This window comes from Bombina bombina, chromosome 5 (assembly GCF_027579735.1).
Source record: "Bombina bombina isolate aBomBom1 chromosome 5, aBomBom1.pri, whole genome shotgun sequence".
Classification (NCBI taxonomy): Eukaryota; Metazoa; Chordata; class Amphibia; order Anura; family Bombinatoridae; genus Bombina; species Bombina bombina.
Window position 1 is genome coordinate 71,898,518 of NC_069503.1, and position 25,618 is coordinate 71,924,135.

The 25,618-nt window shown below is 39.0% G+C and overlaps 1 protein-coding gene across 1 annotated transcript in view; it reads right to left on the reverse strand.

Moving 5' to 3' along the window:
* The window catches only part of LOC128661324 (uncharacterized), a 93,556-nt gene that overhangs the window by 55,346 nt on the left and 12,592 nt on the right, over window positions 1-25,618 (reverse strand). Inside the window, exons 3-4 of the mRNA XM_053715593.1 lie at window positions 11,788-11,917; window positions 11,321-11,553 (exon numbers count right to left, since the gene is read on the reverse strand). Coding sequence (XP_053571568.1) covers window positions 11,321-11,553; window positions 11,788-11,917 — 363 coding nt within the window. The remainder of the gene's footprint in view (window positions 1-11,320; window positions 11,554-11,787; window positions 11,918-25,618) is intronic.

The window sequence follows — 25,618 nt, forward strand, 5'->3', positions numbered from 1 at the left end:
GTTAGCAAGTTGGGTGTCTTGTTGTTTATATTTCTTTTTTTCCTTAATCATGTGTGATTTTATCTCGCCTCTCAGGACGGTCTTTCCCGCTTCCCAGAAAGTTTCTATTTTGTGTAAATACCCCATGTTATTTCTATAATATTCTCTCCAGGCTTCCACCAACCAATTTCTAAACTGTTTATTATTTGACATATAATTTGGAAAATGAAAAATATTATTATTCTTACCCCTTGAAGGAGAACTCTGTAATTTTATACTCACTATCGCGTGATCCGACAGAATGATCTCCGAGATTTGTGACTCAACATCCAGGGATAGCAGTCTCTCTTCTAGCAGAAATAAATCTATTCTAGAAAATTTTTTATGTGATTTTGATTCACATGTATAATTGCGTGTATCAGGATGTTGTATTCGCCATATATCTTTTAAATTTAAAGTTTTACAAAAGTCCCTAAAAAATTTAGCTTCCCTTGCATAATATCTTGGAGAACTCAATCTGAACCTGTCTATCTCTGGGTGTTGAGTCATATTAAAATCTCCGGCTATCACTAGATTACGGTCCAAATACGGAATCAGCTTATTCTTAATTTTATTCCAAAACTGAACATCAAGTTCATTTGGTCCATATAAATTACAAAGTGTCCAGAGTTTATTATTTACTTCTATTTGTATAACAATATATCTACCGAATGGATCTAACTCCTGATTTATAATCTTATAGCTAAGGTTCTTATGGAATAAAATAGCCACGCCACATTTCCTACTATTGCATGGAGTGGCCAGCACCTCTGCAATCCATCCAACCTTTAGTTTATCAATTTCAGTTGCCTTTAGATGCAATTCTTGCAAAAAGATTATATCAGGTTTCTGTTTTTTAAGCTGCTTCAAAACATTCTTTCTTTTAATTGGAGACGTTATCCCTCCCACATTCCATGATATTAGTTTGAGCTCAGAAGTCATTTCTGGTTTTGTATATTCTCATATCTTTTATCACAGGGGGGGTGGAGGGGAGCATAAAAAGAATAAGAAAAAAAAAAAAAAAACTAATTCTCTCCCCGTATAGAAAACATTTATATTCAGGTAACACTTTTGTCTTCTTTTTAGTTACCTGTAGCACTTTAAAAGTATAAGCAATATTAAAAAAAATTTAATTCATACTCTCTCCTTTCGGGGGGAGGATGAAAACACACAATCACAATTGTCAACCTTATTTCAGTCATTCCATATACCTAGAACAGTCTTCCTTAAGTTTAACTTAATTTAACTCCTGCATATTTTATAGCTAGGAAGTATCTATATTTTTCCTCTCTGTAGCATTGAACTCTATTTTATATCTTTCAAAAAAGAGCTTCACTTCTGATGCATTATTAAACGTTTGAGTTATATCGTCCAGATCAACCAATATTTGTGCAGGGTATCTCATTCTGGCTCTATATCCTGCCTTAATAATAGCTGTACAATATGGAGCCATTTCCTTACGTTTAGTAGAGGTTTCTATTGAAAAATCTTGAAAGAGATGTATGCGTGTATTACCTATCATTAGTGCATTTAGTTTTCTAAAGTGTCTTAAGATGTTAATTTTATCATGGAAGTTAAGATAACGTATGACCACTATACGCGGTCTACTATATCCATCACTGAATCTCTTTATCTGTCCTGTCCTGTGGGCCCGTTCAACTAACACCCCTTCTGGTTGAATGTTCATCCCGAGCAATTGGGGGAGCGTTTGTGAGGCAAATTTTATTAGATCATCAAACTCTCTAGTCTCGGGCAGTCCTACCACCCTGACGTTATTACGCCGAGACCTATCTTCCAAACACTTTTTTTTTTTTTTTTTCACTCACTATTACCACTACTAACAATATTAACACAACTTAGTCTAAACAAGTAAAGATTAGACTTAAAGATAAGGTGAAAGGAAGAGGTAAAGGAAGGAGTTTAGATTGAATTTATTTATTGTCTATACACTATATATACACTATTAGAGGTTCTTTTTTGAAGAGTGCACGCAATTTCACTTATTCACTTTTTTTTCCCCAGTCCTCACTGTAACACAGTCGCACATTCCGAAAAACAAAGGCTTATCTTTATTCACTATCTATGGAAAAGTTTATCACCAATGCTAAAAATAGATCCCCTGCCATGCCTGCTAAAAAGGATAAAAAACCTAGATCTGTTCTAGATAGCTCAATTGATACAACAAATACACCTATACAAAATCCTGAGGTAAATATAATGTTTAATCAAATAGCTGACCTTATACTCCCTCAGTTCGAATCCCTTAAAAAAGATATAGCAGGACTGACGAATGAATTCTGGCAATTTTCAAATAGAATTGCCGAGGTAGAAACTAGGGTTTCCGAGCTGGAGGACTATAAAAACTCCCAAGAAGTTCAACTCAGAGAATATGACGTTAAGATTAAAACTATGCAATCTAAAAAAAGAGTTTAAAAATTCCTGCTTATTGTTGTATAGCATGAAACCGAAAACTTATTGTACAGAACGAATCAAAGTTTGTACTACGATCTCCTACCTTAGCGGATAGCCCAGGTCCTGGGCGGACAGATTTTTTGAATTAAATGATCCAATCCTGGATTCCCTACACAATTTTTTTTCTGCAATGTCTACCCTCTATGAGGATACTAACAAGCAGAACACAGCTGAAAACAATCTAAGATCCCTAAAGCAGGGCAAAAGGGCGGTTGAGGATTATGTAGCAGAGTTCCAGTTGTGGGTCACAGATTCTCAATGAAACTTAGTAAGCCTTAAAAAACAATTCCGTCTAGGATTGTCAGAGCATCTTAAGGATGAACTTTCAAGGATAGAATTGCCTGAAACCTTAGAAGCTCTCATAAAGGTATGCATATCTATGGACCGTCGATACAGAGAAAGGAGACAAGAAATACAAAGTCCTGACCTATATAATACGAAACCCTTCACTCCACACTATGATAAACATAGCACCCCTCCTGTTGCCATGGAGATTGGAAGCCTCAAAGGACCACTGTCTCAAGAAGAAAAATCAAGACATCGCCTTGCAAACTTATGCATGTACTGCGCCAATAAGGATCATACTGTTTCTACATATCCCTTGCTAATCCGTCAGAAGAAGGGTAAGATTTGCCACATAAGTTCACATACTGTACCAGTCACAAAAACTCACTTGTCTATTTTCTTGTCTTTACAGTGGGATCAGCACATCCTCCAGAAAGAGGCTATGATTGACTCGGGGGCATTTGGCATGTTTATAGACCGTAAAGTTGTAACCACTAATAAAATACCCTGTGTGCTTAAAAAAACACCTGTTTATGTCAGAGTTATTGATGGTTCTAATTTCTTAAAGGGTCCTATAACTTACCACACAATACCAATTCTCTGCACCAATAACACTGGCCATAAGAAATACATAAATACATCACCTTCGATGTAATCCCTGGTTCCATACACCCTTTGATACTTGGTTACCCATGGTTAACAAAACACAATCCTACAATAGACTGGTCCTCTAATGATCTCACTTTCGACTCACCATACTGTACTACTTACTACCTATTTTCCTTACACCAGCATACAACATATCGAACCATCTTTGCCCACAGCTTATATGGAATTTTCTGACGTCTTTAACCTAAAGGATGCAGAAAATGTACCACCACACAGACCGTATGACTGCCCTATAGACACCAAACCTGGTGCAGTCATACCCTTAGGCAGAATTTTCCCCCTATCACAAAAAGAGTTGAAACTTAAGGGAGTACTTAGACGAAAACTTACAAAAGGGTTTTATTTCACCTTCCACCTCCTCTGCAGCAGCAGGCATATTTTTCGTCACCAATAAAGATGGCACCCTCAGACCCATCATTGACTATATGGCTTTAAATTCTGTAACGATAAAAAAAAAAAAAACAGATACCCACTTCCACTCATCCCTGAGCTCCTAGAAAGGCTAAGAGATGCCAGGATTTTTACAAAACTTGACTTAAAAGGTGCTTATAACCTCATTAGGATGAGGAGTGGGGATGAGTGGAAAACTGCTTTCAGGACCCGATACAGGCTTTTCCAATACAACGTAATGCCATTCGGTCTAACAAACGCAACCCGCCACATTCCAATTTTTTATAAATGATATCTTTAAAGATCTGATGGATGTGTGCGTGGTAATATATTTAGATGACATTTTAATCTACTCACGAGATATTAACGAACATATCAAACATGTAAGGTGGGTTTTAGCCAGGCTGAGGGAACATCCCCTCTATGCTAAAATGGAGAAGTGCTGTTTCCATGTAAAGATGATAAAATTCCTAGGTTATATAATCTCACCCTCTGGTATAACTATGGATTTAGAAAAAGTCACTTCCATTTTGGATTGGGCCACACCCACAACAGTAAAATCACTTCAGAGGTTCCTGGGCTTCTCAAATTTTTATAGACGCTTCATAAAAAAATTCTCTACTATAGTACATCCCCTAACAAGGTTAACTGGTAAACAAAAATTTGTATGGACCAATGAAACCCAGAATGCATTCGAGTCATTAAAAGAACATTTCTCAACTGCTCCCATATTACAGTTACCTAATCCTGACTCCCAATACACACTTGAGGTTGATGCCTCTAACACTGGTATCGTAGCTGTTCTTTCACAACAGAGCCTAGAGAATCCTTCCTTACACCCCATAGGGTATTACTCCAGGTCACTCACAGCTCCTGAAAGAAACTACTCAGTTGGGGATAAGGAGCTACTGGCGATAAAATGTGCTCTGGAAAACTGGAGGCATCTGCTAGAAGGCACCCCAAAACCATTCTACATCTTCACAGACCATAAGAATCTGCAATACCTGAGAAACAATAAAACCCTTTCCTCTAGACAGGTAAGATGGGCTCTGTTTCTGGACCGTTTCGATTTCCTAATCACTTACAGACCGGGTTCAAAAAATATTAAAGCAGATGCTCTCTCACGATCACTTGAACCACTGCCAGATGATCAAGAGAAAGTACACATCATCCCACCTCATTGCCCTTGCATGCTGACATTCTAAAAGCTTTACAGTCAGATAAAGAGGTTCCCTCTATCTGTACAAAGGACGATACTTCTGGGATCTATTATTACAACAACTTGACTTATGTTCCTCCATCTCTACGAAAGGAACTCTTACAACACTTCCACGAATCACCACTTAGTGGTCATCCAGGAACAACTAAAACAAGGGAACTTTTAAAGTAGAGCTTTTTGGTGGCCCCAATTAGGACAGAATGTCTTCAACTTCGTTAAAGATTGCCATGTCTGCTCTAGAAACAAAAAATCACATCAAAACCTTTTGGTCTCATGTGCCCTCTACCTATACCAGAAGTCCCATGGAGTATGATTGCTATGGATTTTATAGTAGACCTACCACCCTCTAACAACAACACTACCATATTAGTAGTGGCTGACCACCTCATGAAACTAGCCCATTTTATACCACTAAAATCCTTACCAACCACTGTGATAACCGCCAAGGTTTTCTTTTCAAATATTGTTAAATTGCATGGACTTCCCACATCCATAGTGTCCGATCGAGGAACGCAATTTACATCAAAGTTTTGGAGAGAACTATGTAGACTTCTCAGAATTTCACCACAATATTCAACCGCTTTCCATCCTCAGTCTAACGGTTTAACTGAACGCACCAACCAAACACTGGAACAATACCTGAGATGCTATATATCTCACCTACAGGATGACTGGGTGGATTGCTTACCCTTTGCTGAATTTGCATACAACAATTCCATAAATTCCTCCACCAAAACATCCCCATTTTACGCAACTTATGGTTTCCATCCTAAATCTTTACCAGTAAAAGATTTAATATCCACTAATCCAACAGTAAGCAACTACAGTCAGAACATAAAATCCTCACTAGCAATGCTAAAAGACCATCTGGAAGAAGCAAAAAAGACTCAAAAGAAATACTTTGATACAAAACGGTCAACTCCTCCTGTATATACTATCGGTGACCATGTTTGGCTATCTACCAAAAACCTTAAACTTACTGTTCCCTGTAAGAAACCGGCCAACCAATTCATAGGTCCATATACAATCAAGAAAATCATTTATTCCAATGCTGTAATACTCAATTTACCTCACACGCTCAGAATTCATCCATCATTTCATGTGTCCCTTCTGAAACATTACTTAGGGAACACACCTCCTCCTGTTGCAGATACAACAACTTCACCTGTCGCTTCATCTGACCAAGAAGAATATGAAGTGGAAAGTATACTAGATTCACAACGTAGATGGAGAAGAGTAGAATATTTGGTCCATTGGAAGGGGTATGGTCCAGAGGAGGATTCATGGATTCCGGCCCTCGATTTACATGCTCCTCGTTTACTTGCAAAGTTTCATACCAAATACCCCTCAAAACCAAGTTGAATGGATGGAGTGGGGACATCCTGAGTGGGGGGATCTGTCATATCTGCTACCCCTTTAAGAGGCATATCCCTGTTCCTACTCATATCCCTATTTAAGGAGGGGCCTATTCCTACACAAACTGCTTGATCACTGCAAGTGTTTGGGAAATTTCTTTTCTCTCCCATTGTTGCTGCGCTCTTCCTGAACTTATCTCTCAAGCCAAACTATTTGATATTTGAAGTTTCCATATTTCTCTTTTCAGAAGGATTCACTATATTGCAGCTTGAATCATCTCTGAACTCTGTTACCTGCATTAATCCTCTAACAGCTGTGAGTATCATCCTCTCCCTCTGCAGCCACTTCACACTGAATCAGCTATGCACTGACATCATCATCCACACGCTGTGTTCTGAGGGAATCGCATAACACTCTGCTCTCTAACCAGACTGCATAACATTTACTGAATTCAGGATCTTCAACGCCTAAGTAAGTTATTACTAAGGATCAACAGCAGACCGGATATCAGAAGTAAAACAAGTAAGAAAGCTATATACTAATTGCAACTACTTTTATCTCAGCTGCTTGTAAATTTGACTGTCTCTGACTAACTGCAAATAGCTTTACTTTTTGGGTATATTTCTCTACTAATTTCTACATATCAGGTGTTGCAAACTACTTTTTCATTGCATGAAATCTGCCTGCTTTTTCAAACCTGCTGTTTTGCTCATCTGTGACTCACAACTAAGACTTTGATAAAAATCAGAATTGCTTTGCAAAACCAAAGTTCTTTAAGAGTAAATATTGAAAGCTTATAGCAGGTTATCCTGAGGATTTATAAAATCATATTCAGAGTTGAATGAGCTCTCTGTTAAAACACATAGGCCTAGATTTGGAGTTTGGCGGTAGCCGTGAAAACCAGCGTTAGAGGCTCCTAATGCTGGTTTTAGGCTACCGCCGGTATTTGGAGTCAGTCAGGAAAGGGTCTAACGCTCACTTTTCAGCCGCGACTTTTCCATACCGCAGATCCCCTTACGTCAATTGCGTATCCTATCTTTTCAATGGGATCTTTCTAACTCCGGTATTTAGAGTCGTGTCTGAAGTGAGCGTTAGAATTCTAACGACAAAACTCCAGCCGCAGAAAAAAGTCAGTAGTTAAAGGGACACTGAACCCAAATTTTTTCTTTCGTGATTCAGATAGAACATGCAATTTTAAGCAACTTTCTAATTTACTCCTTTTATCAAATTTTCTTCATTCTCTTGGTATCTTTATTTGAAATGCAAGAATGTAAGTTTAGATGCCGGCCCATTTTTGGTGTATAACCTGGGTTATTCTTGCTGATTGGTGGATAAATGCATCCACCAATAAAAAAATGCTTTCCAGAGGTCTGAACCAAAAAGAAGCTCAGATGCCTTCTTTTTCAACTAAAGATAGCAAGTGAACGAAGAAAAATTGATAATAGGAGTAAATTAGAAAGTTGCTTAAAATTGCATGCTCTATCTGAATCACGAAAGAAAAAAATTTGGGTTCAGTGTCCCTTTAAGAGCTTTCTGGGCTAACGCCGGTTTATAAAACTCTTAACTACTGTGCTCTAAAGTACACTAACACCCATAAACTACCTATGTACCCCTAAACCGAGGTCCCCCCACATCGCCGCCACTCGATTAAATTTTTTTAACCCCTAATCTGCCGACCGCCACCTACGTTATACTTATGTACCCCTAATCTGCTGCCCCTAACACCGCCGACCCCTATATTATATTTATTAACCCCTAACCTGCCCCCCACAACGTCGCCGCCAGCTACCTACAATAATTAACCCCTAATCTGCCCCCCACAACGTCGCCGCCAGCTACCTACAATAATTAACCCCTAATCTGCCGACCGCAAAGAGCCGCCACCTACATTATAGCTATGTACTCCTAATCTGCTGCCCCTAACACCGCCGACCCCTATATTATATTTATTAACCCCTAATCTGCCCCCCTTAACGTCGCCTCCACCTGCCTACACTTATTAACCCCTAATCTGCCGAGCGGATCTCACCGCTACTATAATAAAGTTATTAACCCCTAATCCGCCTCACTCCAGCCTCAATAACCCTATAATAAATAGTATTAACCCCTAATCTGCCCTCCCTAACATCACCGACACCTAACTTCAATTATTAACCCCTAATCTGCCGACCGAATCTCGCCGCTATTCTAATAAATGGATTAACCCCTAAAGCTAAATCTAACCCTAACACTAACACCCCCCTAAGTTAAATATAATTTAAATCTAACTAAATAAATTAACTCTTATTAAATAAATTATTCCTATTTAAAGCTAAATACTTACCTGTAAAATAAACCCTAATATAGCTACAATATAAATTATAATTATATTATAGCTATTTTAGGATTTATATTTATTTTACAGGTAACTTTACAGGTAACTTTGTATTTATTTTAACCAGGTACAATAGCTATTAAATAGTTCTTAACTATTAGTAGCGGCGGTTTACGGAGCGGCAGATTAGGGGTTAATAATAATATGCAGGGGTCAGCTATAGCGGGGGCAGCAGATTAGGGGTTAATAAGTGTAAGGTTAGGGGTGTTTAGACTCGGGGTACATGTTCGAGTGTTAGGTGCAGACGTAGGAAGTGTTTCCCCATAGCAAACAATGGGGCTGCGTTAGGAGCTGAACGCGGCTTTTTTGCAGGTGTAAGGTTTTTTTTCAGCTCAAACAGCCCCATTGTTTTCTATGGGGGAATCGTGCACGAGCACGTTTTTGAAGCTGGCCGCTTCCGTAAGCAACTCTGGTATCGAGAGTTGCAGTGGCGTTAAATATGCTCTACGCTCCTTTTTTGGAGCCTAACGCAGCCATTCTGTGGACTCTCAATACCAGAGTTATTTAAAAGGTGCGGCCAGAAAAAAGCCAGCGTTAGCTACGCGGGTCGTTACCGACAAAACTCTAAATCTAGCCGATAGTTTTGTCAGTGGGTTACCTATTGAGATAAAAAACTACTAAACTGATATTCCTAGTAAAAAGTTGAGTTGTTAAATAGGAATTTAAATGACAAAAAAGATAGACATGTATTGGGGCATTTGTAAATGTCCCAAAAAAGCAAGGGATAAAAAAGCACACGAAAAATCATTTAGAAAACATCCAATTTCTTTATTTAAATGTTCCACTTCACATTCAGTGTTTGATCAGTTTCTCCGGGCTACAGTAGTTAGAGGAAACTCTTACAATTTAAAATGTACAAACAAAACAAGGGCAATACATAAAGCTATCTGAAAATCTCAAACCCTATGCATACGTATGCTGACTAGAACAATGTAAAACTATAGGATAATATATGTGAAAAATCATACACAGATTGTCTAAATACAAGACATTACTAGCTTATCCTAGATGTAAGACATATATATAGCATACTATATACACAAATGAACAAGAGGCTTATCAGTCCATTTTCACTGTTAGATGTAAGTATGAAAGCCATATACTGTTAATACATAGCATGTGTCGGTAGATAGTCGACCGCAACAGAGTCTGCTGCACACTAGGTCAAAAAACCGATTCACAATTTGTATAATATAAAGACAGTACTTATCTTCCAGAGTAAAGTTGCGATGGTGCTTTTTAACTTTCTTTTGCCGGTCCGTAATTTCTCGGCGTGTGACGTAATCCCCAGTGGGGGTGGTTAGATCGTCACTGCAGCTCCAATTGGTTCCTAGTAGTTGAAACTATATCCATTGGTCCAGGAAAAAACCAAGAGAGAGTAGACCAACCGCAACTCTGTAACTCCTTGTCAGGGCATTTACGGTTGATATCAGGCTTTCATATTGACAAGTGAGAATACTTAGGAAATAAAGCACCTGTTTGTTATCGGCTGTCCTCAGACTCCAAGAGTCGATTCCTAAAGTCACAGATACAGCATCCAAGCGCTATCGTTTCAGCGCATATGCACAGCTCCCAGGCTTGATCTGGTCATTAGGATCTTTATCAAGGACTGCAGTATAGGCTTATTATAGTGCTGGGTTGAGATTTCCGCTTTCATGTGTCACCACAAAAAAACCTCAGACAGTATTTAACTTATCTTAAGGTGTAATACACATAGTGCCAACGCACGTTTCACCCCCCTCCAGAGCATGTGTCCCAGGGGTTCATCAGGGCATACTGAATCCATACCGGACATCCTCTTTATAGAGCATACCTGATTACTCACAGGTGATTCTCATACACAGTCCCACCCATATTTTATTTGGAGGTCTGTGTCCTGTGAATAACCAGGAGCCCTTAAAGGGATATTTACATACAAATAGATTGTCACATTTGTTTTAAATACTATCTTAAAGTTGTGCAAAGAAGAAATATATTCATTATTGAGCAAACACTTTAAAGTATTACCCTTATTCCTAGGCAACATCATAGCTCAATTTGCACATAGAGATTACTCCAAAAACCAAATGGCACACATCCTGTCAGATTTAAATTGCTCTCTTATAGAAAGCTTATGTATTCTAATTTGTCGTTCAGACCTACTGGTAATCTTGTCCCCAGCTTATAGATCCATTTGGTCTCTTTCTGTAAAAGGACTTTGCCGTTGTTACCACCTCGTCCATTAGTGATCCCTTTATCAATAATTATGAATTTTAATGAATCTGCGTTGCAGTTGTGCATATCACAGAAATGTCTGGCTACGTTTGTGTCTCTGGAATAGAGGATGTCATCTCTATGTTCTTGTACCCGATCCTTTACCATCCTTTTAGTTTTTCCAACGTAAAAGACCGGGCACGAACATCGTAAAAGGTAGACCACCCCCTCAGACTTGCAATTAAAAAAGAATCTTATGTCAAAGACTCTATTTTCTTGCACTGAGAATTGTTTAGTGCTATCCATGTGGGCACAGTATACACAGTGCCCACATGGATAGCTACCTTTTATTCCCTTATCTTTTCGTAGCCAGTCAGCATCAGAGGGTCCTCTGATAAACTGACTTTTTACCAGCTTATCTCGTAGGCTCTGTGCCTTTCTGGCTGCCATCTGTGGTATATCTCCTATAGCTTGTCTCACCCTAGAGAGGAAGAACTCCAAATAGTGAACCTCTCCTCTTTTCCCCTGAACCTGGCTCATATTGAACTCCTTAAAAAAGGCCTGTCGTTTTGTCCTACTGCAAAATTAGATAGGTTTGAGGTTATAAAAGACCTCCATCTTTTTGCAAGAAAAATTGTGTTATCAGTAATTATGAAATCAAAATCAGATAATAAAGGTAGCTATCCATGTGGGCACTGTGTATACTGTGCCCACATGGATAGCACTAAACAATTCTCAGTGCAAGAAAATAGAGTCTTTGACATAAGATTCTTTTTTAATTGCAAGTCTGAGGGGGTGGTCTACCTTTTACGATGTTCGTGCCCGGTCTTTTACGTTGGAAAAACTAAAAGGATGGTAAAGGATCGGGTACAAGAACATAGAGATGACATCCTCTATTCCAGAGACACAAACGTAGCCAGACATTTCTGTGATATGCACAACTGCAACGCAGATTCATTAAAATTCATAATTATTGATAAAGGGATCACTAATGGACGAGGTGGTAACAACGACAAAGTCCTTTTACAGAAAGAGACCAAATGGATCTATAAGCTGGGGACAAGATTACCAGTAGGTCTGAACGACAAATTAGAATACATAAGCTTTCTATAAGAGAGCAATTTAAATCTGACAGGATGTGTGCCATTTGGTTTTTGGAGTAATCTCTATGTGCAAATTGAGCTATGATGTTGCCTAGGAATAAGGGTAATACTTTAAAGTGTTTGCTCAATAATGAATATATTTCTTCTTTGCACAACTTTAAGATAGTATTTAAAACAAATGTGACAATCTATTTGTATGTAAATATCCCTTTAAGGGCTCCTGGTTATTCACAGGACACAGACCTCCAAATAAAATATGGGTGGGACTGTGTATGAGAATCACCTGTGAGTAATCAGGTATGCTCTATAAAGAGGATGTCCGGTATGGATTCAGTATGCCCTGATGAACCCCTGGGACACATGCTCTGGAGGGGGGTGAAACGTGCGTTGGCACTATGTGTATTACACCTTAAGATAAGTTAAATACTGTCTGAGGTTTTTTTGTGGTGACACATGAAAGCGGAAATCTCAACCCAGCACTATAATAAGCCTATACTTCAGTCCTTGATAAAGATCCTAATGACCAGATCAAGCCTGGGAGCTGTGCATATGCGCTGAAACGATAGCGCTTGGATGCTGTATCTGTGACTTTAGGAATCGACTCTTGGAGTCTGAGGACAGCCGATAACAAACAGGTGCTTTATTTCCTAAGTATTCTCACTTGTCAATATGAAAGCCTGATATCAACCGTAAATGCCCTGACAAGGAGTTACAGAGTTGCGGTTGGTCTACTCTCTCTTGGTTTTTTCCTGGACCAATGGATATAGTTTCAACTACTAGGAACCAATTGGAGCTGCAGTGACGATCTAACCACCCCCACTGGGGATTACGTCACACGCCGAGAAATTACGGACCGGCAAAAGAAAGTTAAAAAGCACCATCGCAACTTTACTCTGGAAGATAAGTACTGTCTTTATATTATACAAATTGTGAATCGGTTTTTTGACCTAGTGTGCAGCAGACTCTGTTGCGGTCGACTATCTACCGACACATGCTATGTATTAACAGTATATGGCTTTCATACTTACATCTAACAGTGAAAATGGACTGATAAGCCTCTTGTTCATTTGTGTATATAGTATGCTATATATATGTCTTACATCTAGGATAAGCTAGTAATGTCTTGTATTTAGACAATCTGTGTATGATTTTTCACATATATTATCCTATAGTTTTACATTGTTCTAGTCAGCATACGTATGCATAGGGTTTGAGATTTTCAGATAGCTTTATGTATTGCCCTTGTTTTGTTTGTACATTTTAAATTGTAAGAGTTTCCTCTAACTACTGTAGCCCGGAGAAACTGATCAAACACTGAATGTGAAGTGGAACATTTAAATAAAGAAATTGGATGTTTTCTAAATGATTTTTCGTGTGCTTTTTTATCCCTTGCTTTTTTGGGACATTTACAAATGCCCCAATACATGTCTATCTTTTTTGTCATTTAAATTTATTATTCAAGGGTAGCACCGAATATTAAATAAACAGCAATATTTTCTACTCTCTCTATTTTTTCAATTTTTTGTTAAATAGGAATACCTACAAATTCCATATTTCCTCTAAAAGCCTATTAAATTGATAGGGATATTGCATATATATATATATATATATATATATATATATATATATATATATATATATATATATATATATATATATATGTATGTGTGTGTGTATATACATATATGTGTGTGTATATATATATATATATATATATATATATATATATATGTGAGTATGTATATATAAACACACACACACATTTTAATGCGTGTATGTATGTGTTACTAACTATATATATATATATATATATATATATATATATATATATATATATATACACACACACACACACTTTGTATATCTTTATTAAATCTCTCTCCCTCAAAAAAATATATGTATATATTCACACACACTACACAATATTATTATATTATACATACATTATTTAAAAATATTTATATATTGTCTCTGTGTGTGTGTATATATATATGTAGCTATTTTTACTGCAGAGTTTATGGTTAGATCCTCTTCTAGCAGTCATTTTCCTGTACTTTTCTAGAATGTGATCCCATCACAATTCTATCATTTATCATCACAGTCCTGAAAGGCACAGTCTTTAGCTATGAGATGTAGCTGTGTGACCCACTCATCTATAGATTCTGTTTTACCCTGATGTCTTTCATAAAACACTTTTCTCTGTACAGTTGTGTTTTTCCTAGGATTACAGTATGCCTCAAATTTCTCACATAACACATTGGGATCCTTTTTACCTTCAGCAGATACAGTTCCACTTGCACTCCATGATCTGCAAATATCTCTGCCTTTCTCTCCAATGCAAATGAGAAGCTGTGCAGCCTTCTGCTCCTGTGTCCACTTGTCAGCATCAGGGCCAGCAAATAATAATTCCATGAGCTCTCTCCATCTTGTCCAGTGCTCACATACATTGCCTTTATCAAAGTCCATAGGAGGCACTTGCTGTCTGCTTGCAGCCATGACAATCAAACTGAAATAAATCTGTTTACTTCTGACACCATGTAAAGATCTCCTGTTGTAGAATGCACAGAACTCATTAAGGCACCATTGTTCAACTTCAAGAACTTTTTATTAACTGAAGATAACACACCCATTTCACTGTTATACCTCATGCTTGTCCCTAGTGTTAGAATATATGAACTGCAACAAATATAAACAGCAACACTGGAAGAAACCATTATGATATATTCATTACAGGCATAAACATTATAAAATGCAGTTTACATTTTTTGTAAGTATGTATATGTGTCTGAGTGTGTTTTTGTGCATATCTGAGTGTGTGTGTGTCCGAGTGCTTATGTGTGTGATTCTGTGTGTGTGCGTGTGTCCTGTGTGTATCATGCAAGCAGGGCTGTCTTTAGCACAGGGAAAAAGGGGCAGCTGCCCAGGGCCCAGGCTTTGTTGAGGGGCCCAAGATTCCTAAAAAAAAATGATGTCATGTGACATGGGGATGACACACAGTCAGTCCTAATACTGTCACAGTCAAAAGTTATCTGCTTATATTTATTTGTGAGAAACTGTGCCAGAATGTACCGGTGTCATGTGACATGCCAAGCTAGTGCCATGTGCTGTTTTAGATGTGCACGGTGCTGCACTGAATGCTAAGCCAAAACTCAGCATCCAGCCAATCCCACTGCATCAGAAAAAGTCACTGCATCAGAACTTGTTCCTAGCAGAGAAGTGACATGTGCTGCTGTGGCTGATGTATAATGTCATGCTGATACTTCACACATTAAGGTAAGGTTTGTTTTTATAGGTTTGTTTTCTCTCTGTGTTAGATTTTACAGCTTCCCATAGTAGTTCTGCTGTTCCAGTAGTCAGTAAACTTATATTTGTCTGCACCTCCATGCTTCCTCCTCAGTCTTTACCTTGCTTTGCTCCTGTCGGCTGCCCTAAATCTCTTTAACCAGCTAACCTCACACCAGAATCACATTCAAAAGCATATACAATTAATCCACAGTGGAGGAATTTATATATTTATTTACTTATTAGTACTGCTTCGGTCCAGTTTCATATATTGCAATTTATTTCATTTTTTTTTTTAAATGATTAGCTCAGTAGTGGATGGGATGATCCACTGCAGGGCTAATAATTTAAAAAAAAAAAAGAAAATTATAAATTAAATTGATTTAGTTGCTTTTTGGGATGTTGGGGTGGAGATCAAAATTGCATGGGAGGGGGGGGGCAAGAAAATGTTTGCCCAGGGTCCAGTCAATATTAAAGACCGCCCTGCATGCAAGCCACAAAAAAAAAAAAAAAATGTTCTAAACTATACATAAAAAATCTCAGCAAAGGAAAAAAAAAAAGTACCCCCAAAAATGTACACCTAAAATAAGTCCCCTAAAATATTTATATATTTATATATATACAGGGAGTGCAGAATTATTAGGCAAGTTGTATTTTTGAGGATTAATTTTATTATTGAACAACAACCATGTTCTCAATGAACCCAAAAAACTCATTAATATCAAAGCTGAATAGTTTTAGAAGTAGTTTTTAGTTTGTTTTTAGTTATAGCTATTTTAGGGGGATATCTGTGTGTGCAGGTGACTATTACTGTGCATAATTATTAGGCAACTTAACAAAAAACAAATATATACCCATTTCCAATTATTTATTTTTACCAGTGAAACCAATATAACATCTCAACATTCACAAATATACATTTCTGACATTCAAAAACAAAACAAAAACAAATCAGTGACCAATATAGCCACCTTTCTTTGCAAGGACACTCAAAAGCCTGCCATCCATGGATTCTGTCAGTGTTTTGATCTGTTCACCATCAACATTGCGTGCAGCAGCAACCACAGCCTCCCAGACACTGTTCAGAGAGGTGTACTGTTTTCCCTCCTTGTAAATCTCACATTTGATGATGGACCACAGGTTCTCAATGGAGTTCAGATCAGGTGAACAAGGAGGCCATGTCAATAGATTTTCTTCTTTTATACCCTTTCTTGCCAGCCACGCTGTGGAGTACTTGGACGCGTGTGATGGAGCATTGTCCTGCATGAAAATCATGTTTTTCTTGAAGGATGCAGACTTCTTCCTGTACCACTGCTTGAAGAAGGTGTCTTCCAGAAACTGGCAGTAGGACTGGGAGTTGAGCTTGACTCCATCCTCAACCCGAAAAGGCCCCACAAGCTCATCTTTGATGATACCAGCCCAAACCAGTACTCCACCTCCACCTTGCTGGCGTCTGAGTCGGACATGAGCTCTCTGCCCTTTACCAATCCAGCCACGGGCCCATCCATCTGGCCCATCAAGACTCACTCTCATTTCATCAGTCCATAAAACCTTAGAAAAATCAGTCTTGAGATATTTCTTGGCCCAGTCTTGACGTTTCAGCTTGTGTGTCTTGTTCAGTGGTGGTCGTCTTTCAGCCTTTCTTACCTTGGCCATGTCTCTGAGTATTGCACACCTTGTGCTTTTGGGCACTCCAGTGATGTTGCAGCTCTGAAATATGGCCAAACTGGTGGCAAGTGGCATCTTGGCAGCTGCACGCTTGACTTTTCTCAGTTCATGGGCAGTTATTTTGCGCCTTGGTTTTTCCACACGCTTCTTGCGACCCTGTTGACTATTTTGAATGAAACGCTTGATTGTTCGATGATCACGCTTCAGAAGCTTTGCAATTTTAAGAGTGCTGCATCCCTCTGCAAGATATCTCACTATTTTTGACTTTTCTGAGCCTGTCAAGTCCTTCTTTTGACCCATTTTGCCAAAGGAAAGGAAGTTGCCTAATAATTATGCACACCTGATATAGGGTGTTGATGTCATTAGACCACACCCCTTCTCATTACAGAGATGCACATCACCTAATATGCTTAATTGGTAGTAGGCTTTCGAGCCTATACAGCTTGGAGTAAGACAACATGCATAAAGAGGATGATGTGGTCAAAATACGCATTTGCCTAATAATTCTGCACTCCCTGTATGTATATATATATATATATATATATATATATATATATATATATATATATATATATATAAAATCCTCCACCCAAAAACCAAACCCCCATAAAGCAAACTGCCTCCAAAAACCTAAACTTAAAAAAATCCCAACCCTAAATGAAGCCAAATAAACTATACTTAAAAAATCACCTCTGAAGAAAAAACAAAACAAAGACGAAAACACCTCCACAGAATCTACACATAAAACCCCCCACTTTCTTAAAATGTCTAGTTGGAAAAAAACATTGTGGGAGGGGTGGGTGACACCATGAGTTTCCGCACCGGATGACACCAACCCTAGTGATGCCACCGAGTGTTGTCCCATAGAATAATCGCTCCATTACACAAGATAAATCAGAGCACGTATAATGGAGAAGTAGCAATCCCGCAAGCATTTAAAGCAGCAAATATTGTGGTCATTCCAAAAGAAGGGAGAGATCTTACACTACCGCAGTCATATAGGCCACTGTGCCTGATAAATGCAGACTACAAGATACTAATGAAGATAATCACAAATAGACTTAATAAAATCATACCGGATATTATAAGGAGAGAACAGGTAGGGTTTATGCAGGGCAGCTCTTCCACAACACATATAAGAACAAATTTGCAAGTTTTAGAAAAATATATATCAAACAACCAGCGGCAGAGCCATCCCTTGGGAGCGGATGTAGTCGTCCTCCCTCCCCTTACGCAGTACCCCTTCCTGTGAGAGGAGACAGTCGGTCTCTCTCCCCAGTGGCAGAGCCAGGAGAGGAAACAGTTGGTATCTCTTCCAAGCGGCAGAGCCATCCCCTGGGGGTGGAGGTAGTCATCCTCCCTCTCCTTACACAGAACCCCTTCCTGGGAGAGGAGACGGACGGTCTCTCTCCCCAGCGGCAGAGCCAGGAGAGGAGACAGTCTGTTTCTCTTCCAAGCGGCAGAGACATCCCCTGGGGGTGGAGGTAGTCGTGCTCGCTCCCCTTACACAGAACCCCTTCCTGGGAGAGGAGACAGTCGGTCTCTCTCCCCAGCGGCAGAGCCAGGAGCATGTAGAGGAGACAGTCGGTCTCTCTCCCCATTGGCAGCACAGTTTCTCAGGGAGTGGAGGTAGTCGGCCCCTTCCCAGGAGGAGAGACAGCCCGTCTCTCTCCCCAGTAGCTGGGCATGATCTCTACCCTTTTTGCACCCAGGAGGAATTCTCACCAGGGGCAGGCATTGCATTGGGCAAGAGGATAAAAGCTCCTGCAGTTGGTGCCACATGTTTGGGCACCCAAGCTTTGCCTGCCCCACCAAGGTGCAACCTCACCCTCCGGTCTGGGGTGGAATACAGCTGGGGCTGTTTGTTGGTGGGTCAGCCGGTACTCAACAAAGTGTCACAGAGGGAGGCAGTATGGCCATGGAATTTAAAGACACTGGAACTTGTGGGAGAGCAACTGTTTGGGAGCTGGCCTTGGCAAACTTGTTTGGTACTTTACATCGTGTGACTATCCCTGCGACCAGTGTGCAGGGGATAAATGCCAGCAGAAACCCACCATCGGACAGCCCCAGGCCAACCCGTTAAGGATCTAGCTGGGTCTGCCGAACTGGAAGTGGGGAGTTGTCACGGATACCGGGCTGCAAGGGTTAAACCCCTACCCCCCCCTACAACCTCACCCCTGTTGGTTCTCAGTGGCTTTTGGCTCCTCAGAGCAACCACAATCTCTGGAAGCTTTTTTTGCTTGTTTTGTGTTCTAAACTTGTTAAGAGAAGAGCTGATGTATGACTGGGAAAACCCTCCTAGGCTGGCGGGGCTCCTGGAACTCCTGGTCGGCCGCCTCACAACAGACACCTGCCAAACCCCTCTCAGGCTGGCCTCCTGGAACTCCCGGTTGGCCACAGAACATCAGAACACCCGCTAACTTTACCCCTGGTAGCTCCAGCAACCATGTGCCCCAGAGCTCCACTCTTTTTGGGATTAGTAGTTTGGGAACCGGGGGTTTTTGAAACCCCTATCCCCATAATTTCAATGGGCTGATTTTTGGACTGTGGCATCTGGGGACCGAGAGCTTTAATATGACACCCTGGAAGGGACTGTGAGTGCCATGGAGGTGCCGGTCTGTCTGGAGGGGCGGGAATGGCAGGAAAATTGTGGGATTGTCCAGTATCTTATCAAGATGAGCTTTGTGTATAAAAGGAGTGTGTGTTTTCAATAAAATCATTTCCTGTTTCACCTGAATGCTAGTATGTCTAGTTATTTGGATGGGATCCTGCTAAAATCACTTTCCTGGGCTACATAGCAGCCTGTTCCAGGCAGAGGAAGGACCCTCTGGCAGAGCTACCTAGTCAGGGTAGCCGGAGTCTGCCACAGGGTGGGACCCTGAGTACTGGTGCTGTCGGGCATCAGGGGTGGCTACAGGCTGTGGTAACTTGCCAGTTACATAGCTGCAGTTGGCAGGGAGGAAGCAGGACCCGTTTTGCAGAGCTATCCAGTCGGGGTAGCCGGGGTATCCGTCACATATATAGAATGTGATATATTGAATCGAATTTGAATATTATATTTCGAATTTGAATGTGAAATATAGATGTCGAATTCAAATATAATATAATGCAAAGCCAAACATTCTATTATTAGAACCAATATTTTTGAATGTAATCGAAAAATTCAAAAACGAACATTCGAATATCAAATGTTAGAATGTTAGGTAAACATTCGAAACTCGATTCAAACGAACAAATGTATAAAAATTAGTTTTAAAATTTGAATGTTTAGAAACATTCGCCCATCCCTAGACATGGGGACAAAATAATACACTACTAGTGCTGATATAGGGACACAATAATACACATGGAAGTAGAAAAGGGGGTAGCGTAGCTCAAAGTGAATGTGCATATCGGCAACAATGTTTGTAGGCAGCTTGATACAGAGGTAACAGTCCATGGAACCACAAGCACTGAGGTACAAACCACAGAAAAGGGCTGAGCGTGCCCGCAGCAGTAGCAAAAAGTCAAAGAAGGCTCTCAATAAGGTCCTCACTCTATATCACCACACAGAGTGTATGTATGTATTCCTATGTTAAAGCCCTTTGCCTGCTTTTTTTCTAACACCTGAGACCTCAGATCTTTGATCCATTATAACTTTTTTGTATTTTTTTAGAATAAGTTTTTATAAGATAGTGTTATAAGTGTAGCTGTATTGTATTTTGTATGCGTTTTGTGACACTGTTTTGTTTTGTGAAGCAGTTAACCCGCCGCTTCTACTCTGGCCTTACAAGTTTGTTTAAGAATATTCTATGGCTGTAAACTTATCTGACTGTACAACCCAGGATTAGCACTTGTTAAATAAAACCCATTATTGAAACTAATTTCTCACTAAAAAATAAATAAAAGAAACCGCACAGATTTGCTGCACATAAATCATCAGATTCATAAAGATTTTCAGCCGCCTCTTATCTGAGAGAGTAGTGAGATCAGCTTTATTGTAATAAATGCAGCTGTTTGTATCTCACAACTGTTTACTCCTCGCTGCATAGAAACAATTTTACTGTGGAGGATTTCAGCATCACAAAAAAAATCTACTGAAAACTAAAAAACATCTGCAGAGGCAAATATGGTTCTATCCAGCAAAAATACTTTAAAGCTTAAAGGGAACCACAGCACCTGCTGGAAATGTTTTAAATTAACATTTTCTGATTATCCAAAATAAACTGACTGTAATGCTGTATGCAGTTTTTATCTTACTGCATTCTGTTGTAGATAAATGCTTTACAATTTAAACATTGATCTGCAGCATTGGATGTGCTATGCAAGCTGCCATCTTGTAACGTGCGTTCCACAACACTGTGTCACATGATGCACACGGCACCAGCTATTACTAAATCATAGTGAGCCCTACGTGTCTGACAAGAACGGCTTCAGGCACTGTTATGCTTATAAATAGCACGAGCAGGGAAGGAAGTGTGAGGGGGAGGAGAGGGGGAAGAAAGGCTCCGGAGATCATATGTAAGGTAGATGAATGTCTCTTGTTACAATTTTTTATGCAGCGTGAGTTTGCTTTCTTTCTTCCCCCTGTGCCTCCCTCTTCACCTATCCTCATCCTTATACGTCCTTCCCTGCTCGTGCTATTTATAAACATAACAGTGCCTGAAGCCGTTCTTGTCAGACACTGCAGGGCTCGCTATGATTTAGTAATAGCTGGTGCCGTGTGCATCACGTGACACAGTGTTGTGGAACGCACATTACAAGATGGCAGCTTGCATAGCACATCCAATGCTGCAGATCAATGTTTAAATTGTAAAGCTTTTATCTACAATATAATGCAGTAAGATAAAGACTGCATACAGCATTGTTTTTATTAGAAAAAGTTAGTTTAGAATATGTCAAGCAGGTGTTGTGGTTCACTTTAAGAGCCTGAAGTTATCTTTAGCAATCAGATATCTGAGTATTCAATAAAATTTATAGCAATGTCATACATAGTTGCAAACACTGCTGCACAGAGTGCTAAAGACTTGTGCACGCTCCTCAGCTTATATCAGCCTACCTATGTTTACTCTTTAATAAAGGATACCAATAAAACAAAAAATACATAAATAAAATTAGAAAGTTAGGTAAAATTGCTGCTTTAACTGAATTATCAGCGTTAAACTTTGAGTGTCAGGTTTGCCTTCTGTCTTTAATGATGTATTCCTAATTATTCTGTGATATTGTATTTCTAATTAAACAAAAAAAAAACACACAAAATACTGGTCTGGAATCTAATATTCTTTTATTTTGTTGTAAAAATGTTGTATATCAATATATAGTCAAAAGGAGCATTACATAATAAATGCAAACAATCGGCTAGATTACGAGTTTTGCTGTATGAGTGAAAAAGCAGCATTAAGGCTCTTTTTCACTACCGCTGGTATTACGAGTCTTGCAGGTTTAGCTGCACCGCACACATTGTTGGCCGTAACGCAATGTAACTACCGCAGCTTTCAAAAAGTCCTTTTTCAATGGGACTTCCATAGCGCTGGTATTACGAGTCTGCCTGGGAGGCCAAAAAGTGAGCGTTACAGTCTATAACTACAAGATCCTTACCGTATACTGAAAGTCAGTAGTTATGAGTTTTACGCTACAAAGCTGTACCATAAAACTCATATCTAAAGTGCTAAAAAGTACACTAACCCCCATAAACGACCAATTAACCCCTAAACCGAGGCCCTCCCGCATCGCAAACACTAAAATAAAATTATTAACCCCTAATCTGCCGCTCCGGACATTGCCGCCACTAGAATAAACATATTAACCCCTAAACCGCCACACTCCCGCATCGCAAACACTAGTTAAATATTATTAACCCCTATTCTTCTGCCCTTAACGTCGCCGCCACTATACTAAAGTTATTAACCCCTAAACCGAACCCAAAATCTAACCCTAACACCCACTAACTTTAATGTAATTAAAATAAATCTAAATAAAACCTACTATTAATAACTAAATAATTCCTATTTAAAACTAAATACTTACCTATAAAATAAACCCTAAGCTAGCTACAATATAACTAATAGTTACATTGTATCTACTTTAGGTTTTATTTTTATTTCACAGGTAAGTTTGTATTTATTTTAACTAAGTAGAATAGTTACTAAATAGTTATTAACTATTTACCAACTACCTAGCTAAAATAAATACAAATTTACCTGTAAAATAAAGCCTAACCTGAGTTACACTAACACCTAACACTAAAATTAAATAAATTACATAAATTAAATACAATTAACTAAATAAAAAAATAAAAAACACTAAATTACACAAAATAAAAAAAGAAATTATCAGATATTTAAACTAATTACACCTAATCTAATAGCCCTATCAAAATAAAAAAAGCCCCCCAAAATAAAAAAAAACCTAGCCTAAACTAAACTAAACTACCAATAGCCCTTAAAAGGGCCTTTTGCAGGGCATTGCCCCAAAGAAATACAAACAGCCCCCCAACAGTAAAACCCACCAACCACACAATCAACCCCCCAAATAAAATCCTAACTAAAAAACCTAAGCTCCCCATTGCCCTGAAAAGGGCATTTGGATGGGCATTGCCCTTAAAAGGGCATTTAGCTCTTTTTCGACCAAACCCTAATCTAAAAATAAAACCCAGAAGATCCACTTACAGTTTTTGAAGACCCGACATCCATCCTCAACGAAGCCGGCAAAAGTCCTCAAAGAAGCGGCAGAAGTCTTTATCCAAACGGGCAGAAGTCTTCATCCAGACGGCACGGAGCGGGTCCATCTTCAAGAATCCGGCACGGAGCATCCACTTCAATCGACGTCTTCTTGAACAATGAATTCTCCTTTAAATGACGTCATCCAAGATGGCGTCCCTTCAATTCCGATTGGCTGATAGAATTCTATCAGCCAATCAGAATTAAATGTGAAAAAATCCTATTGGCTGATGCAATCAGCCAATAGGATTGAGCTCGCATTCTATTGGCTGTTCCAATCAGCAATGTCGGGGGCGGCAGATTAGGGGTTAATAAGTATAATGTAGGTGTCGGCGGAGTAGGGGGCGGCAGATTAGGGGTGTTTAGACTCAGGTTTATGTTAGGGTGTTAGGTGTAAACATAAAAATTTCTTTACCCATAGGAATCAAGGTCGCTGCGTTATGGAGCTTTACGCTCCTTTATTGCAGGTGTTAGGCTTTTTTCAGCCGGCTCTCCCCATTGATGTCTATGGGGAAATCGTGCACGAGCACGTAAAACCATCTTACCGCAGTGCTGGTATTGGAGTGCGGTATGGAGCTCAATTTTGCTCTACGCTAACTTCTTGTCTGCTAACGCCGGGTTTTTGCAAACCTGTAATACCAGCACTGTAGGTAAGTGAGCGGTGACAATAACTTGCAAGTTAGTACCGAGCAGCTCTTACCGCAAAACTCGTAATCTAGCCGATTGTATAACTTATGCTGTATCCAATCTACATTATTCTACCTTAACTAATACAGATCCACCTCCTAAGTGACATCATCATCTTATTAAACCTGCTCTCATTTCATTACATTGCTTAATCAATCAATCTGTTTGTGTTATTGATATTGTGTCTTATTATATAAAATCAGTTTCCCTCAGTAATTCCTCTGGTATATAACATGTACAATGCTAAGCATCTATTGCTATAAGAAAAGGTTTATCCACATGATGTGCACATTAAATATATCTCCCAGATGACAATCATTGTAGTGGCTTTTGTAACTGGGAATTAGAAACTATTGTTTACAGTAGGATCCTTTGACTCTTCTATTTAGAGAGTTTGTTCTCTTTAGGAAACTTTAAATAAATGTTTCCACCCTGTTTTTAAAGTTTCTTTGTGTGTAAATATTTGGTGATTTGTGATACCTAACTTGCATAGAAACCTTTTTCCAGCTTCTAAACACGGTGAAGGTTTTTCTTCTTTTTTTTTTTAAATATTTTTTATTGAGGTAAAGAATATAACAGTACATAGCAATCATTTAGAAAAACCCTCAACCCGTGAGGATATATATTAAGGTACACAGTACTGTACATATAGCATACATCTCCACAAAACTATAAACATATATAAAGTCTTGCACTTCTACATGTAAAGAAAACAAAAACTAAAAACTGAACCAAACACTAGTAAAGAAGTGCTACCTATGTGGTTAATAAAAGTAAAAAGGACTAACCTAAGATTTTCAAATAAAAATATGGGGCCCTTTTGGAGCCCTTATGACTGTAATTGCCAAAAGTTATGAAAAGAATTCAAATATATAGCCTATAGGGGCATATTTAAGCCCATACAAATATAAATCTCCTTAGACTAGTGAAATCATTAGAAAATATACAATAAGAAAAGGGATTAGCAAGACTATTATTATGTAATACTTGAATGAGGCTATTACTAGCCGCTACATTGTACCAGTCTTGTGTTAGATAGAAGGGAAATTCAAGGTATTCTACGTTCCTTGGTTTACTAAGTAAACATATACTAAGGCGGGAGCCCTAGGGGGGCAATCCAGAGCCAACCAGTTTATAATATATAGCTAGACAGTTGAGGCTATAAAAGGTAGACCACACATACCTACACTCTGTAACATGGATA